Source organism: Urocampus carinirostris, chromosome 2 (assembly GCF_059441175.1).
Source record: "Urocampus carinirostris isolate Australia breed hairy pipefish chromosome 2, RoL_Ucar_1.0, whole genome shotgun sequence".
Lineage (NCBI taxonomy): Eukaryota > Metazoa > Chordata > Actinopteri > Syngnathiformes > Syngnathidae > Urocampus > Urocampus carinirostris.
In genome coordinates, this window is record NC_142350.1 from 22,570,859 (window position 1) to 22,586,913 (window position 16,055).

The 16,055-nt window shown below is 40.3% G+C and overlaps 1 protein-coding gene across 1 annotated transcript; it reads right to left on the reverse strand.

Moving 5' to 3' along the window:
* Positions 1 to 6,423: 6,423 nt before the first annotated feature.
* LOC148371376 (H-2 class I histocompatibility antigen, D-D alpha chain-like) lies at positions 6,424 to 15,615 on the reverse strand. The gene is made up of 5 exons (XM_088327694.1): positions 15,610 to 15,615; positions 10,833 to 11,204; positions 9,807 to 9,862; positions 7,540 to 7,865; positions 6,424 to 6,518 (listed from the first exon to the last, which is right to left on the reverse strand). The coding sequence occupies exons 1-5, from the start codon at positions 15,613 to 15,615 to the stop codon at positions 6,424 to 6,426; spliced, it is 855 nt and encodes a 284-aa protein (XP_088183820.1).
* Positions 15,616 to 16,055: the final 440 nt, after the last annotated feature.

The window sequence follows — 16,055 nt, forward strand, 5'->3', positions numbered from 1 at the left end:
TCACTTAAGAGTAGTACCTCATTTTGAGACTCACCGGGGAAAACTCTGGGACCCTCTGACTCTCTGTCTGTGGTTCCAGGTCTTCCCCTTTTTTCTGGGTTAGGGGGTGAGCCAGAGGACCTATCAAGGGGTCTCTTACTTCCTTGCCCACTAAGGGTCAGGTTTTTTCCCTCCCCGACTTCCTCCGTCTCAACTTCATACAGTTCCCTTGTGGGCTTATTCACCGGCAATCGGCTTTCTTCTAAATCTCTTATCTTTGTTTCTGGTTTTTTCACCACTCCCAATTTTGTCTTACTTTTACTCCTCTTTCCAGTGCCCGTATGGGTTTTTGGAGAGTCATTCGCCTTTTCGATTTGTTTGTCTTCTCCAAATCCCGGCAATGGCGTAGCAAACAAATTTGCTAATTTGAACTCTCTTCCAGGCCCTTCCTGATTAATATGTGTTTTCGGAGTGGCAGTTGCTTTTTCTATTCGTTTGTCATGTCCAAATTCAGGTATTTTATGAGAAATCGAATTTGAATTTCCAGGTTCTTCCTGTTTCAATTTTGATTCTCTGGTCTCTGCTCCAGGGGTTTTGGTAGGTACATCTGTTTTTTCAATTTGTTTGTCTTGTCCAATTTCTTTGTGCATTTCTTGATCAATTTCATTGGGTATTTCCATAACTTTATTCATTTCCTGTTCATCTTCATTGGGTATTTCTATAACTTCATTAATTTCTTGTTCATTTCCATTTTGTATTTCCATGACTTTATTAATTTCATTGTCTTTGTTACCTTTATTCACTTCATTGTCTTTGTGACAATTATTCATTTCATTATCTATGTTGTCTGACATAATTTCATTGTCTTTGTTATCTTTATTCACCTCATTGTCTTTGTGACATTTATTCACTTCATTATCTATGTTGTCTGACATCATTTCATTGCCTTTGTTGTCTTTGTTAACTGCCTTCCTAGCTTTCAATTTGTTAGCAAACGAATTCGGGCAGTTTCTAAAGAGGTGATTCGTTTCTCCACAGAGATTGCATTTTCTGCTATTGCTACATTCCTCAAAGGAATGTCCAATTGTTCTGCACTTTCCACAAAAAATTCGATCACATACCTCAGCCAGATGCCCATGCTCACCACATTTGCGACAGAGTTTTGGTTGCCCTTGATAGTGGATAAAGCCACGGTTTTCCCCCAGGAATATAGTCGACGGAATTTGTTTCAGTCCCTGAAAGCCCTGAGGATCTTGCCGTAGTTGGACTGGTACCCTCCAGGCACCATTCCAATAGCCTTTCTCACACCTCACCTTCATAGCCTGGCCTTTTACTGAGCAGTATCTACTCAACCAATAACAGACGTCATCAGCACTGATCATTTCACTAAACATTCTAACAACGACAATTTTGTTAGTATTATCAGTCAGCTTCTCCACTGTAAATCCTGAAAACTGGGACCTCACTCCCTCAAAGCGATTCCAAAACTCTTGATAAAGAGCTGCCGTTTCAAAACTCACATCAAAGCCTTTGCCAGAAGTCAATTTTATGACAGCATATACCTCCTCCTTTTTAAACTTCAGAATCTTCTCAACAAACTTGTTAATAAAATCCGTCCTTGACATTCCCTCCGAAACTGCCACAACATCTTTGAGCAAGAATCTCACGCAGTTACGTCTCCGCCCGCCGGTATAATGCCCGGCCATGGTAGGACTCTGCTGCTTTACTTCTAACTATGTTAAAATGGTTAGAATTGTAAAATTAATAATTAACAATACTCTTATAACCGACGCCAATGACAGTATAAACGCATAGAACGAGCAGTGCTAACCTGATGCGTCCACCATCAACCACTTATATGAAGGCGCTTGACATGTACACAAAGTAATAATGACACAAAACACTAAGGAACGCCGCATTCAGAAACACCAAAAGAGTCAAAGAATTAACAATCAAAACATATGACTCGTATTTAGTTGCACCACTTTTGGCTTTTATGACGGCTTGCAGTCTCTGAGGCATGGACTTGATGAGTGACAAAGAGTGTTCATCATCAATCTGGTGCCAACTCTCTTTGATTGCAGTTGCCAGATCATATTTGCAGATTAGATCCTTGCTGTGGACAATTTTTTTCAATTTCCACCACAGGTTTAAATTTGGGTTAAGATCTGGGCTATTTGCAGGCCATGACATTGACTGGATACGTCTTTCTCCAAGGAATGGTTTCACAGTTTTTGCTGTGTGGCATGATGCATTGCCATCTTGGAAAATAAGTTCATTATCCCCAAACATTTTTTCGATTGAAGAAATAAGAAAGCTGCCCAAAATTCCAATGTCAACTTGTGCATTTATTGCAGATTTGACCACAGCCATCTCCCCAGTGCCTTTGCCTGACATGCCCCCAAACCATTAAAGACTATGGGAATTTGGATGTTTTCTTTAGGCAGCCCTCTTTGTAAATCTCACCGGCACGAAAACAAATGTTCCAACATCATCACCTTGTCCAATGCGGATTCGTGACCAATCATTAAGATAACCTTCGTCCAGTCATCCACAGTCCATGATTGCCTCTCTTTAGCCCAATGCAGTCTTGTTCTTTGTGTTTCTTTTTAGCTTTCCTATATAAATATCCCCTTTCCTTCAGGCGATTTTGCACGGTTCTGTCACATACATTGACTACAACTTCCTTCCATTTCCTCTTCATTTGTTTTGTTGTGCATTTTCTGTTTTCAAGACATATGGTCTTTAGTATTTGGTCTTGGCCCACCAATTGGTTTCACTTTAACAACCTTCCCATGCTGTTTGTACTAGGTCCAAATCTTCGCTATAGCGGACTGTGAAGAGCCCACATCTTTGGCAACCATACAAGTAGAGTAACCTTCTTAAAGAAGTTTGACAATCCCATTTTTGGTCTCAAGATACGTCTATCTTGTTAGAGCCATGATTCTTGCCAATCCACTTAGTCCAGGAGCCCCCCATGGTGTGATGACTGCACTGTTTTAACTGCTGACTAACGGGCAGACTTAATCTAAGCCAGGTGCCCAATTAAGGAAAGGAAATTGACCATTGATTTTTGAAATATGTTATGGCCGATGCAAAAAGTTAAGGTAGCGTTTCCCAGTGGTCAATTGTATTGGGAAGAACTTCTGGGCTGAAAATGTAAGTTACATATTACTGTAATTTTTACCCAACACCTATCTTATACAAATTTGTCTAAAAACAACTATATTTGAGATTAACTCAAGATATAGAAATCATATGTCTTGACAAATGCACAGATCGCAGATGTTTTGTGCGTCTGCAAAATACATGTTTCAGATTCGATTTCTTATTTTAATGGTATCGGAGAAATTGAAAAAAATTCTATGTAAGTCCTTAAAAAGTGCTTGAAATTGGCCATGAAAAAGATGCAGGTACCTTGTAAAATAAACCAGTTAACACATTCAATGCCAAACACAAAACTTTTGTTTCCTCCATTGTTTGTGAATACATATGTTCCCCTGTCAAACGTGACTTTTTTTATTTATGTCAGGGCAGCGTGCATGGGTGCAACGGCTGACGACTCTTTAGCTACTTTTACGGTCCGGAGGCTTCGCTCTGAAAATGCTGGTCTACCAATGATCCCAAGAGCCAAAAAGAGATTCGCAGGTTCGAGAGCGTTCTCCATTCGGGCCCCGGTACTGTGGAATGCTCTTTCCCCTAAGATCCGATCTGCAATCTCAGTGGAAATGTTTAAATCTAAGCTTAAAACACACTTCTGTTCAATAGCATATGAATAACCTATATTTTATGTTGACAATATCCTTGTATTATTTGCCCTTATGTAGGCTTTAGATCAGGGGATGGTGTCATAATAGTCTGTGGTTTGCAATAATCTGTGGTCCTTTGAGACTCTTTGTGATTAAGGGCTATAAAAATAAACATGACTTGACTTGACTTGTTTATTTTGCTTTCTTTTCTGTGTATTGTTATCTGATGTCCTTGCAACATCCATTGCAGCCTGGTCATCCTGAAGGGGAAGTACCTCTTCTCAAAGTTTCCCAATTTTCTCATGCTGAGCATTTTGGGTTTTTCCTTGGCGTAATTTAGGTTTTAGATCAGGGGATGGTGTAAGAATTGTCTGTATTCTGTACAGCCCTTTGAGACTTGTGGTTAAGGGCTACACAAATAAACATGATTTGGCTGGGTGTGTCCTTATTTTTCTACTCAAAATGCACTGATTCCATTTTGCTTTCCTTAGAATGGAGTGATTCCAAATGTATTTCCGTCTACTTGCTCTATAAAAGTAACCGACCATTGCAATGTTTTTCTTATTTTATGATAGGGTTTCTGAATGCTAACATGTTGCACTTTGGAATGACCTTGAGATTGTTTCATGTTTGTGATCTGAGTTTTATCTACAGAATAAATTGGGTGAGGGCTTGCCCAATACAGGTGATTTCACACTTTTTTCTAGGGGTTGCACATAGGTGTATATAGAAGCCCATTTCTAGCAACCAGCACTTCAGTGTTCTAATTGTTCATTGTGTTTGCTAACTGTATTAGAAGGCTAATGGATGATTATAAAACCATTTTGCAATGATATTAGCACAGTTGAAAACAGTTTAGCAACTTAGAGAAGCTAAAGCAAAACTAAATTTCCATTCAGCTAGAAGGGTATCTGGAGCATGACATTTATGGGAGTGATTACACTTTCAGAATGGCCAGAAAAAGAGAACTTTCGTGTGAATCTTGACACTCCCTTCTGGAGGCCATTTCACGCAAGAAATTGCCAAGAAACTGAAGATCTGTGTACTACTCCCTTCAAGGAAAAGCTCACACTGTCGTGATTGCCTAAGTGAAGTCACCTGGGGCAATCGTTTGGCGCGCTGGAGCGCACTTCCTGATTGGCTGACGTTCTCCACTTAAGCGGTCTGCGTCCAGAGATGGACGTCCGGGTATACGCTTTGTATCCCTGAGTGTTTCTCCAGACTACAAGGTACCCACGACTCCTCTTGCCTGAATTATGCCTGCCTTCCGTTTTTAACCTGTTTCCATCCCAAGTTTTACGGCCTACTCTCTCGTCCCGGCCATCGACTTACCCGCTCAGCTGTACCTTCCGTTCACCCGTCATGGAGCTGCCATTCCGCCTGAAGAGGCTGACGACCGACCAGCGCCGACATCCCAAGCCAGCTCCAACAACTCTTTCAAATAAAAGCACTTTTGAAACTAACACTATTGGATCCGAGAGTCCGTTCTGGTTCATGACACACACAGGCCCTAACTAGAGTAGAATGAGATGTTGGAGTGCATGAGAGTCTAAAGCTAAACAAGTTGTTTTAATGTCATTTACGTGCTTGAGAATAAAGTTCATGGTTCACTGATCCTTAACAAATTTCTGTGGCGTGACTTGCGCAAATACAGTCTGGCGGTGCCCATCACCGTTCAAACCATTTTTTTTGTGAAAGGGCTTTCTCCCCCACATTTGCCTGAAAAGGAGAAGTTTACTTACTACATCACCTTTATTGTTGGATATGTAACAATAAACGAGGACTGCCACCACCATCAGATTGAGGACCCCCAAAAAGACACTGCCCAAACATGTTTTGTTGTCGTCTTGTTCACATGTTCACATACCAGCTCGGTAGCCTAGATGGTAAGGCGCCCGCTCCGAGACCGGTTCAAGCCTCGGCCCAGTCATACCCAAGACTTACAACATTGGTACCCATTGCCTCCCTGCTTGGCGCTCGGCATTAAGGGTTGGAATTGAGGGGTTTGGTCACCTAATGACTCCCAGCAGTTGGGTCTAAAAACCCGGCGCCGATCGAAGGCGACAAGTCACGTCGATAGCTTCGCGTGACAAAATGATTTCCGGTAGATATCATGTTGATGGTTGATACTGGCTGAATAATAATAAAAATGGGCACAAATAGTGATAAAGCCAATTAAGTGGTGACACAGATAGAGTGCCTTAAAAAAACAATTTACCCCATTCCTGGTTTCTTTGTTTAGTTAGCACTAACTAAGGTTTCAGATCATCAAACAAGCTGTAATGTCGCACAGAGACAACCCAAGGAAATACTTAATGTACTTTTGATATGTGATTTGATTTATTCAGGCACCAAAATCAAAATCTATCTGACCCTATGTGAAAAAGTAATTTTCCCCTGAATCTAATAGCAAGTTGGGCCACCTTTGGCAGCGATAACAGAGATCAAATGTTTCGATCATTGGAAATGAGTTTTACACAATGCTTTGGAGGAATTTTGGCCCACTCTTCTTTGCAAAATTGTTTCAAATATGCCATATTGGAGGGTTTTCTAGCATGAGCTGCTCCTACAGAACCCTCATTTTGTTTTTTAGCCAATACAGAACCCTCATTTTGTATTTTTTAGCCAATCAGAGGTGGACTTGCTGGCGTCTTTCAGATCATTGTCCTGCTGCATGAGCCAAGAGCGCTTGAGTTTAAGGCCCTGAACTGATGGCCAGAGGTCCTCCTTCAGGATCTTCTGGTAAACACCAGTGGTCCTGATTCAGAGGCAGCAAAGCAGACCCAGACCCTAACATTTCCACCACCATGGTTTATTGTTACCATCATGGTGTTGTTTTTATAAATGCTGTGCCATTTTTACGCCGGATGTAACGGGCTGCACACCTTCCAAAAAAGTTCAATTTTGGACTCATCAGTCCACAGAATGTTTCTCCAAAAGTCTTGAGGATAATCGAGAAGCTTTTGGGAAAACATGAGACTTCTCGTTGTGTTCCTCTGTGCCAGCAGTGGTTTTAGCCTGGGAATTCTCCCATGGATGCCATTTTGGGCCAGTGTCTTTCTTATAGTGGAGTCATGAACACTGACCTTAACTGAGGTCTGCAGTTCTTAGAATGTTTTCCGGGGTTCTTTTGTAACCTCCCGAATGAGCCCTCATCGCACTCGTAGAGAAATCTTAGTTGGTCGACCACAAATGGGGAGGTTTCCCACTGCTCCCAGTTTTCTCTTTTATTTGTGGATAATGGCTCTGACAATACATTTTGGGTGTGGCCTGTGGAATTGAACTCAGCTTTCCCAAAACTGCAGTTAGTCAAAGTTGCTTTGTGAAATGAAATGATCTGCATTAATATACCGCTTTTCAAGGCAATGACTTCCCAAAGCGCTTTACATTGTGCTTCACATTTCCCAATAGCGGCCGTGATCTGTGCAGCCATGTAAGGCGCTAACCTGCTTATTGGGGGTTCAGTGTCTTACCCAAGGACAGTTCGGCATGTAACACGGACAAGCCGGGATTCGAACTGGGATCCCTTAATCCTAAAACGATCGCTCTACCTCCTGAGCTACTGCCGCCCACAAAGGGGGCAATAAATTTTTCACACAGAGCCAGATAGGTTTCGATGTTTTTGGAACTCAATAAATGGAATCAACATTTCAACACTGCATTTTCTATGCCTTGGGTTGTCTCTGAGTGACAATAAATTCGTATTTATGACCTGAAACCTTTGTAAGTGATAAATATGCATAAAAACTAAGATTTCAGGAAGGAGGCAAATACTTTTCACAGCACTGTAAATCCTGGTTACATGAGTCACCTTGGCTGGGCGTGTTGCTTAGGATCCTATCTCTTTCCAGCTTGGTGATGATGGCCTCCTTGACTCCAGCCAGCTGGAAGACGCATTCGTAACGGCTCTCCTCTTCAGGCTTCACCTCCACTTTCAGGTGGGCCGTCGTCTGGAAGGTTCCGTCGTTATTGGAGAGGGTCTCCCCCATCTCCACGTCCTCGAAGATCTCCAAACTGTCCTTTCTCCAAAACAGGTTCGATACTTTTGGGTAAAAACCTGTAGCATGCGAGGAAACCGGGGAGGAAGGTGTCTTCTGGAGGGCAGACACTGTAGGCAGCTCTGTCCGCCAGAGCCAAGATGAAAAAAACGGAGGAAAATTCCAGAGAATAGGTGACCAAGTACAAAAGTGCTATTTCAATAGAATCCTTTCCCTGTTTGTAAAAAGTGTGACGCTGCAGAGCTGCGAGCGCAATGTTGAGGCAAAACAGCGGAATTCATGTCAGTTTATAGCAGCCCAATGACAGAAAAAGATTGTCGATCTTAGATAGTAACGCATAAAATAGGCACAAAGTATGTGTAAGCAGCAAGATAGCAACTTGATTTTTGTGATAAAAGTCAACAACAACAAAAAATGTTTTTTTGATGGTCGCTACACCTTAACCCTTGGGAGGTATTTTTATGTAATTTGTCTTTTTAATGGTTTTGATGAGTGATCATCAACCTAAACACCACCAAGACCAGAGAGATGGTGGTGGACTTCAGGAGAACCAGAACTCACCCGGTTCCTGTAACCATCAAGGGAGAATGTGTAGAATTTGTCCAGACCTACAAATACCTGGGTGTGCAGCTGGACAACAAACTGGACTGGACTGCCAACACAGAAGCTCTATGTAGGAAAGGGCAAAGCCGACTTTACTTCCTCAGAAGGCTGGCCTCCTTCAAAATCTGCAAAAAGCTCCTGAAAATATTCTATGAGACAGTTGTGGCAAGCGCCCTCTTCTATGCGACAGCGTGTTGGGGAGGCAGCGTCAAGAAGAAGGATGCCTCTCGTCTCAATAAACTGGCTAGGAAAGCGAGCTCTGTTGTGGGCAAAGAGCTGGACAGCCTAACAACAGTAGCTGAGAGACAGGCACTGAAAAAGCTGAGGTCAATCATGGACAATCCATCGCATCCGCTTCACAGCATTATCTCCGGACAGAAGAGCAGTTTCAGTGACAGACTGCTGTCACTGTCTTGTACTACGGACAGACTGAAGAGATCTTTTCTTCCTCATGCCATGAGGCTCTTTAACTCCACCCGGCAGAGTAAAGGCCCACATTAAACCACACCACCTACATTGGATATTACCGAATCTTACTGCATTATGTGTTCTGTGTAGCACTATTTAGTTACTCTATATAACATGCTAAAGTGGGCATTTGCACGTCACACTGGGTATTTGTATATTGTATTCTTTTGGCTTTATTATTGTATTGTTCTCAGCTCAGGGATGCTGCTGGAAATGTGAATTTCCCTTAGGGGATGAATAAAGTATCTATCTATCTATCTATCTATCATGAAAAAAGCATATACGGTTACATCAAAAGGATGTCGACCAAATCAAATAAAACACAGCTGATCAAGAGGATTGAAGACATGGGCAGACTCGTAAACAACTGAACAAACATCATGTTGGAATATGTCTTATAAATTTTTTCAAAACTTTTTTAGAATGCTATTTTTATCTTCGAAGATATGATCTTTCGAATTAATCGTTCAAAGATTAAATGAAGTTTTGGGGATTATTCACCTTACACCTGATTTCACGAGAAAATGCCTATTTGTCTCAGGTTTCACATTATATTGTTGCTAGAGAGTAAGGAGGATAAAGACGCGTAAAGAAAATATTGTGAGAAATTGTGAAATACTGTATAAATCATGATTATAAAATGTGATCATTTTAAATTTTATTAAAAAATGATTGTTATAATCATGTAAGATATGATTATTTGTTTATATATTTGATTGAAGAAGCGTCTGAAGTTATTTCTGTCATGGTTGCCATGGCGCGCAATTGGCCGCGCCCGTGTGTGTCACGGTGTCCATGGCACCCAATTGGCCCCGCCCGTGTGGCGCCAGCTGCCGCTTGTTGTCAGATTGGCTCCTTGTCAGTATTTTAACTCTGTCCTGTCAGTCCCCTTTTGTCGGTCCGTCTGCGAATCTCCGTTTTTACACGGCAAGCCCTTTTTCGCCTGTCCTGTGTTTTTGCTCCTGTTTTTCTCCCGCTATGATCTGTTTGATCTCGACCACGTCTGCTATCCCGTCCCGAATTACGACCTGTTTTGAACTCGACCACGTCTGTTCTCTCGCCCCGAATAACGATCCGTTTTTGATCTCGACCAAGTCTACTCTAGTCTCCTTGTTTTTGACTTTTTTCCGTTGCCGACACCGCCATCGCTCGCCACGCAAGTCCCACTTCCGCGTCTAAGCAACCTACTCCCCGCGACCAGCGATCGAGTCTCTTATAAGCCTTGGGCTTCGACCTGTCATCCCTTTTTTTTCAGGTGATTTGTTCCTTTTGTGAACGAGAGATACAAATAGGTAGGCGTAGCTAAGATCTAAGATCACCTGGAACATTTTGAGCGGTCGGAAGTAAAGTAAAAGGAAATGACAAAATGATAGCACCGCAAAGGCGTGGGCATTCCATGGTCGAAATACCTTGAGTGTAGATAAAGTTATTTCTAACCACAAGGGTTAATTGTGTGAGCCACTTAGTGCGTGACCTTTTGGTCAGTATTGGGTAAGTAACAGGTAAAATACCTTTTTATGACAGCTAGTTAAATGGATAGTAGCAACATAATATTAAATAATGAGTTCTTATTTTAGAAATGCATAAAAAATTGTGTGAACTTAGAGCGAATGGGTAAGAAAAAGTTGCTCTCAGCTTGATCTACTTGCCAGCACCAGTTGTAGCAATCTTACAGTCTATAGTGAGCATTGGTAGCAAACACGCTGGCACTTATCCTGTGTACACATATTAAGGCATTCTGAATACAAGTAAATCCAAACTAGGTCGCCACTATAACTTGCCAAGTATGAAATGGGCACCACAAAAGCGGACATTCCTAATAATGTTAATCAGTTAATTTAATGACTTGCAGCCTCAAGCTTCTAGGGTGCTTTTGAAAGGTGTTCCCTAAAATTGCCATTGGTGCACCCGTACTTGCAACAGCTGGAAACGTTGTCTTTGTAAATTGCATTGACTCTAAAAAGGCAACTCAATTTCGAAAACTTTTTATACTCTGTTCAAACTCCTACTGCTGCTCCCGCTGTTTTGGGTCAACAAAGCGCAGGCATCCTGTACTTTTCTGGTGATGACTGAGGTCGGAAAAGAGTCTATAGGGGGCGTAGTACATGCCCAAAATGTACCTCAGGAGTTTCAATGTAAACAAACCTCCAGTTTGGTTGAAGCGCTTTTTAAGGATTTGAAAGTTTGTTTTGTAGATCTCCTCTGTACCCATACTCCGCAAAGACTCTTTCTCCAAGAGGTTAGGCTCATATAGGGGGGTTTTCTTCACCCAATCCTGTTTGGCTTTCGTGGTCTGGCTGTCGCTGTCGCAGTACAAAATCTGAACGCCGTTGACGTATGCCACCTCCCAGTAATCTGGTACGTTTGCAACTTGCGAGGACGTCACAAAATAATTGAGTGTGAATCTCTGAGAGAAAATAAATTAGAATGCATATTTTATTGGCTGAAGGGAAAGTGTGTTGTTTCACCACTAGATATCACGCATTTTTCATTGCAAGGTTCAGCAACAAGCCGCTCTGGAGCCACATGCGTCTCTTTGGCGCTCCCTAGTGGTTCTCTGGCGCTCTTTCAAAAATGTTTCATAGTAGAAAATGGTGTGGTTTCCAATGAAATCGATACATAAACAGGGGGACCACGCTACTTCGCGGTTCCACGTTCGCGGGTTCAGAGCTTTGCGGGTCTAAAAAATAATAATAATAAAATAAAACTTAAAAAAAATACGTTATTATTATTATTATTTTAAGCATTTTTGAAGGGTCGTTGCTACTTCGCAGATTTTCACTTTTCGCGGGTGGTTTTGGTCCCCATTAACTGGGTCCAAAATATAATAATAATAAAATAAAATAATAATAAAAATAATAATAAATAAATACATTATGATTATTATTATTTTTTAAAAGCATTTTTGAAGGGGCGTCGCTACTTCGCAGATTTTCACTTTTTGCGGGTGGTTTTGGTCCCCATTGACCGGGTCTAAAATATAATAATAATAAAATAAAATAATTTAAAAAATAAATAAGTAAATAAATAAATTATTATTATTGTTATTATTTTTAAAAAAAAATTTGAAAGGGGCGCCTCTACTTCGCAGATTTTCACTTTTCGCGGGTAGTTTTGGTCCCCATTAACCGGGTCTAAAATATAATAATAATAAAATGAAATAAATAAATAAATTATGATTATTTGTTTTATTTTTTTCAAGCATTTTTGAAGGGGCGTCGCTACTTCGCAGATTTTCACTTTTCGCGGGTGGTTTTGGTCCCCATTAACCACGATAACCGAGGGATTACTGTACACACATACATACATACATACATATGTAAATACATATATACATACATATATATATATATATATATATATATATATATCTCATCATCTCATCTCATTAGCTACACCGCTTATCCTCAGTAGGGTTGCGGGGGTGCTGGAGCCCATCCCAGCAATCATCGGACAGTGGGCAGGGGACACCTTGAACTGGTTGCCAGCCAATCGCAGGGCACCATGGACAGACAACTCACTCGCTCATTCACACCTAGGGACAATTTGGACCGGCCAATTTACCTGAAATGCATATTTTTGGAACGTTGGAGGAAACCGGAGTGCCCGGAGGAAACCCACGCAAGCACGGGGAGAACATACAAACTCCGCACAGGAAGTCTGGAGCTGGATTTGAACCCACGCAGGAGGTTCCCAAGACATGAACTGTGCCGCGCATGCGCTAACCACTGTGCCGCCGTGCTTATATACATATATATATGTACACATATATATATATATATATATATATATATATATATATGTACACATATATACTGGACTGTCTCAGAAAATTAGAATATTGTGATAAAGTTCTTTATTTTCTGTAATACAATTAAAAAAACAAAAATGTCATACATTCTGGATTCATTACACATCAACTGAACTATTTCAAGCCTTTTATTATTTGAATATTGCTGATTTTGGCTTACAGCTGAAAAAAACTCAAAAATCCTATCTCAAAATATTAGAATACTTCCTCAGACGAAGTAAAAAAATAATTTTATAACAGCAAAACTAAATCAAACATTTGAAAATGTCAATTGATGCACTCAGTACTTGGTTGGGAATCCTTTTGCACGGATTACTGCATGAATATTTTGTTTGTTTGTTTGTACATGATTCAATTGTTTGTTTGTTTGTAAATGATTCAAATTGAATCTTTTCTTCCGGCGCCGTCACGAATGGCAGCCACTCCAGCAGCTCCCGTGTTATTTTCGATTGTTCTCGATTGTTCTCAGCTCAGGGATGCTGCTGGAAATGTGAATTTCCCTTCGGGGATGAACAAAGTATCTATCTATCTATCTATCTATCTATCAATCCGGCGTGGCATGGAGGCAATCAGCCTGTGGCATTGCTGAGGTGTTATTGATGCCCAGGATGCTTCGATAGCGGCCTTCAGCTCATTTGCATTTGCAGGTCTGGTGTCTTTCATCTTCTTCTTAACTATACCCCACAAATTCTCGATGGGGTTCAGGTCAGGGGAATTAGCAGGCCAATCAAGGACAGTGATGCCATGGTCAGTGCACCAGTTACTGGTAGTTTTGGCACTGTGGGCAGGTGCCAGATCATGCTGGAAAATGAAATCCTCATCTCCATAGAGCTTTCCAGCAGATGGAAGCATGTAGTGCTCTAAAATCTCTTGGTACACAGTTGCATTTATTCTGGACTTGATGAAACACAGTGGACCAACACCAGCAGCTGACATGGCTCTCCAAACCATTGCTGACTGTGGGAACTTCACACTGGATTTCAAGCAACTTGGATTTTGCTCCTCTCCAGCCTTTCTCCAGACTCTGGCGCCTTGACTCCCAAATGAAATTCAAAACTTGCTTTCGTCTGAAAAGAGGACTTTGGACCACTCTGCAACTGTCCAGTGCTTCTTCTCCATAGCCCAAGTCAGACGCTTCTTCCGTTGTCTTGAGTTCAGAAGTGGCTTGACCATGGGAATACGGCTATTGTAGCCCATTTCCCGGACATGTCTGTGAACTGTGGCTTTTGATACCTGGACTCCAGCTTCAGCCCACTGTCTTTGAAGCTCCCCCAAATTCTGGAAGCGGCTCTCCTTCACAATTTTGTTAAGGCTGCGGTCATCTCTCTTGGTTGTGCAGCGTTTCCGGCCACATTTTTCCCTTCCAACAGACTTTTTGTGGATATGCTTTGAAACTGCACTCTGTGAACAACCTGCTCTTTGAGAAATTTCTTTTTGTGTCTTACCCTCCCGATGGAGGGTATCAATGATGGTCCTATGGACAGCAGTCTTCCCCATACTTGTGATTTAGTTTACTGAACCAAGCTGAGTGTTTTTAAGGCTCAGGAAACCCTGGCAAGGTGTTTCGAGTTAATTAGATGATTCAGGTGATTAGTTGAATAGCCTACTTGTATACTTTTTCATGATATTCTAATATTTTGAGATAGGATTTTTGAGTTTTCTTAAGCTGTAAGCCAAATTCAGCAATATTAAAATAATAAAAGGCTTGAAATAGTTCAGTTGATGTGTAATGAATCCAGAATGTATGACATTTTTGTTTTTTTAATTGCATTACAGAAAATAAAGAACTTTATCACAATATTCTAATTTTCTGAGACAGTCCAGTATATATATATATATAAATATGTCTACAGAAATACTATAAAATACAACTACCGTACAATAATATTTGAAAAAATACTTTTATGTATATATATATATATATATATATATATATATATATATATATATATATATATATATATATATATATATATATATATATATATATATATATATATATATATATATATATATATATAAAATTTTGGGGGGGTTGGCAACTCCTAATTTAGTGCAACCAAAAACAAGTGCTGAAAAGCAAAAGGAAGAATAAAAACTGTAGTGACTCAAAGTGACCAATCCCATCCATCCATCCATTATCAGCACCGCTTATTAAAAATAAAAAGAATGATAATTTGTGTAAACACGTTTATTTATTTATGAAATAAACAACCCAAACTATTTTTTGAGTATCTGTCTTAGTTCTTTCCCCATTTGAGGTAGATATAGTGTTGCCTATTATACATACCACAAGAAAAAGAAAAATCCTGTACAAAATTGTTAAACGGCGTTCACCATTTGAAATGATCAAAAACAGGTATGAGTTTTTTATTCTAGTGCAGTTTTTCTCAACTGATGGGTCTGGACTTGAAGGTGGGTCCAAGACACGTTTTTGTTGCTTTTATTTCCCTTTTCGGCCCTTAAATATGGGTCTCGAGGAAGTTAGTGATAAGCGGAAGGAAAAGTGGTAAACAGTGACAACAACGATCAGCTTAAAGAAGGAAATAATTGCTAAATACAAAAATGGTGTACTAGTGTCTGCAATTGAACCACTACTGAAAGGTACAGCAGATGGCTTAAAAATGTTATTTGTTGGGTGTTTTACCATTTTATTAATCTTTATTAACTACATAATTAAGTAATAATCGCTGTTTTAGGTACACACTTAGTGTTTTCGTCATTTTCTTTGCAGTCATAGTTATAGTAATACTAGTGATAGTATTACTAGTCACTTTCTTTTAAAATACACAATCTTTTCATTAGATACGTTTGAGAAATGGAATTTTTTCTTGATTTGGGTCACAGCTTTTCATTAGCAGTGTTGGGAATAATCTTTTTCATTAACAGTCTAATCGAACTCGTTATTATTTCCACCGTTAAAACGCTGTTATGGTCAAAAGCGGTGTGTTACTTTGTCGAGTACAATTACAAATCAGTATGTTGTCTCATGCTAAGGCACCGTCATTCTTGTCATGCGTATAGGAGATTAGCAGGACATCCTGGGTCAGCCTTTTGGCATATTTATCCTGGTGAATAGGGCTTCTATTCAAGCTAACATGGCAGCACTATACTTCACATTTCATTTGGAAAAACCCGTGTAAAATTCTATTTCAGTAGTTACTGTGTCTTTAAGAACTAATTGTTCCAAAAATGATGCTCCCTCCTCACTGAGAGAAGTTGTGTCAGCTATCATAGACAGAGAGAGAGAGGGGTATAGAGAAAGGGGGGGGGGTGAAGGGAGAGAGGGGAGGGAGTAAGAAAGAGAGGTAGAGAGAGGGGTTTGAAAGTCACTTTATATTGTTTTACTTTTGACTTTTGTTGTGAAGAAAACATGTAAAGTGCAGCTGCATATTTCTACTTGACCAGTTGTTACGTGTTGTAAGAGTTTGATTTATTGATTTTATA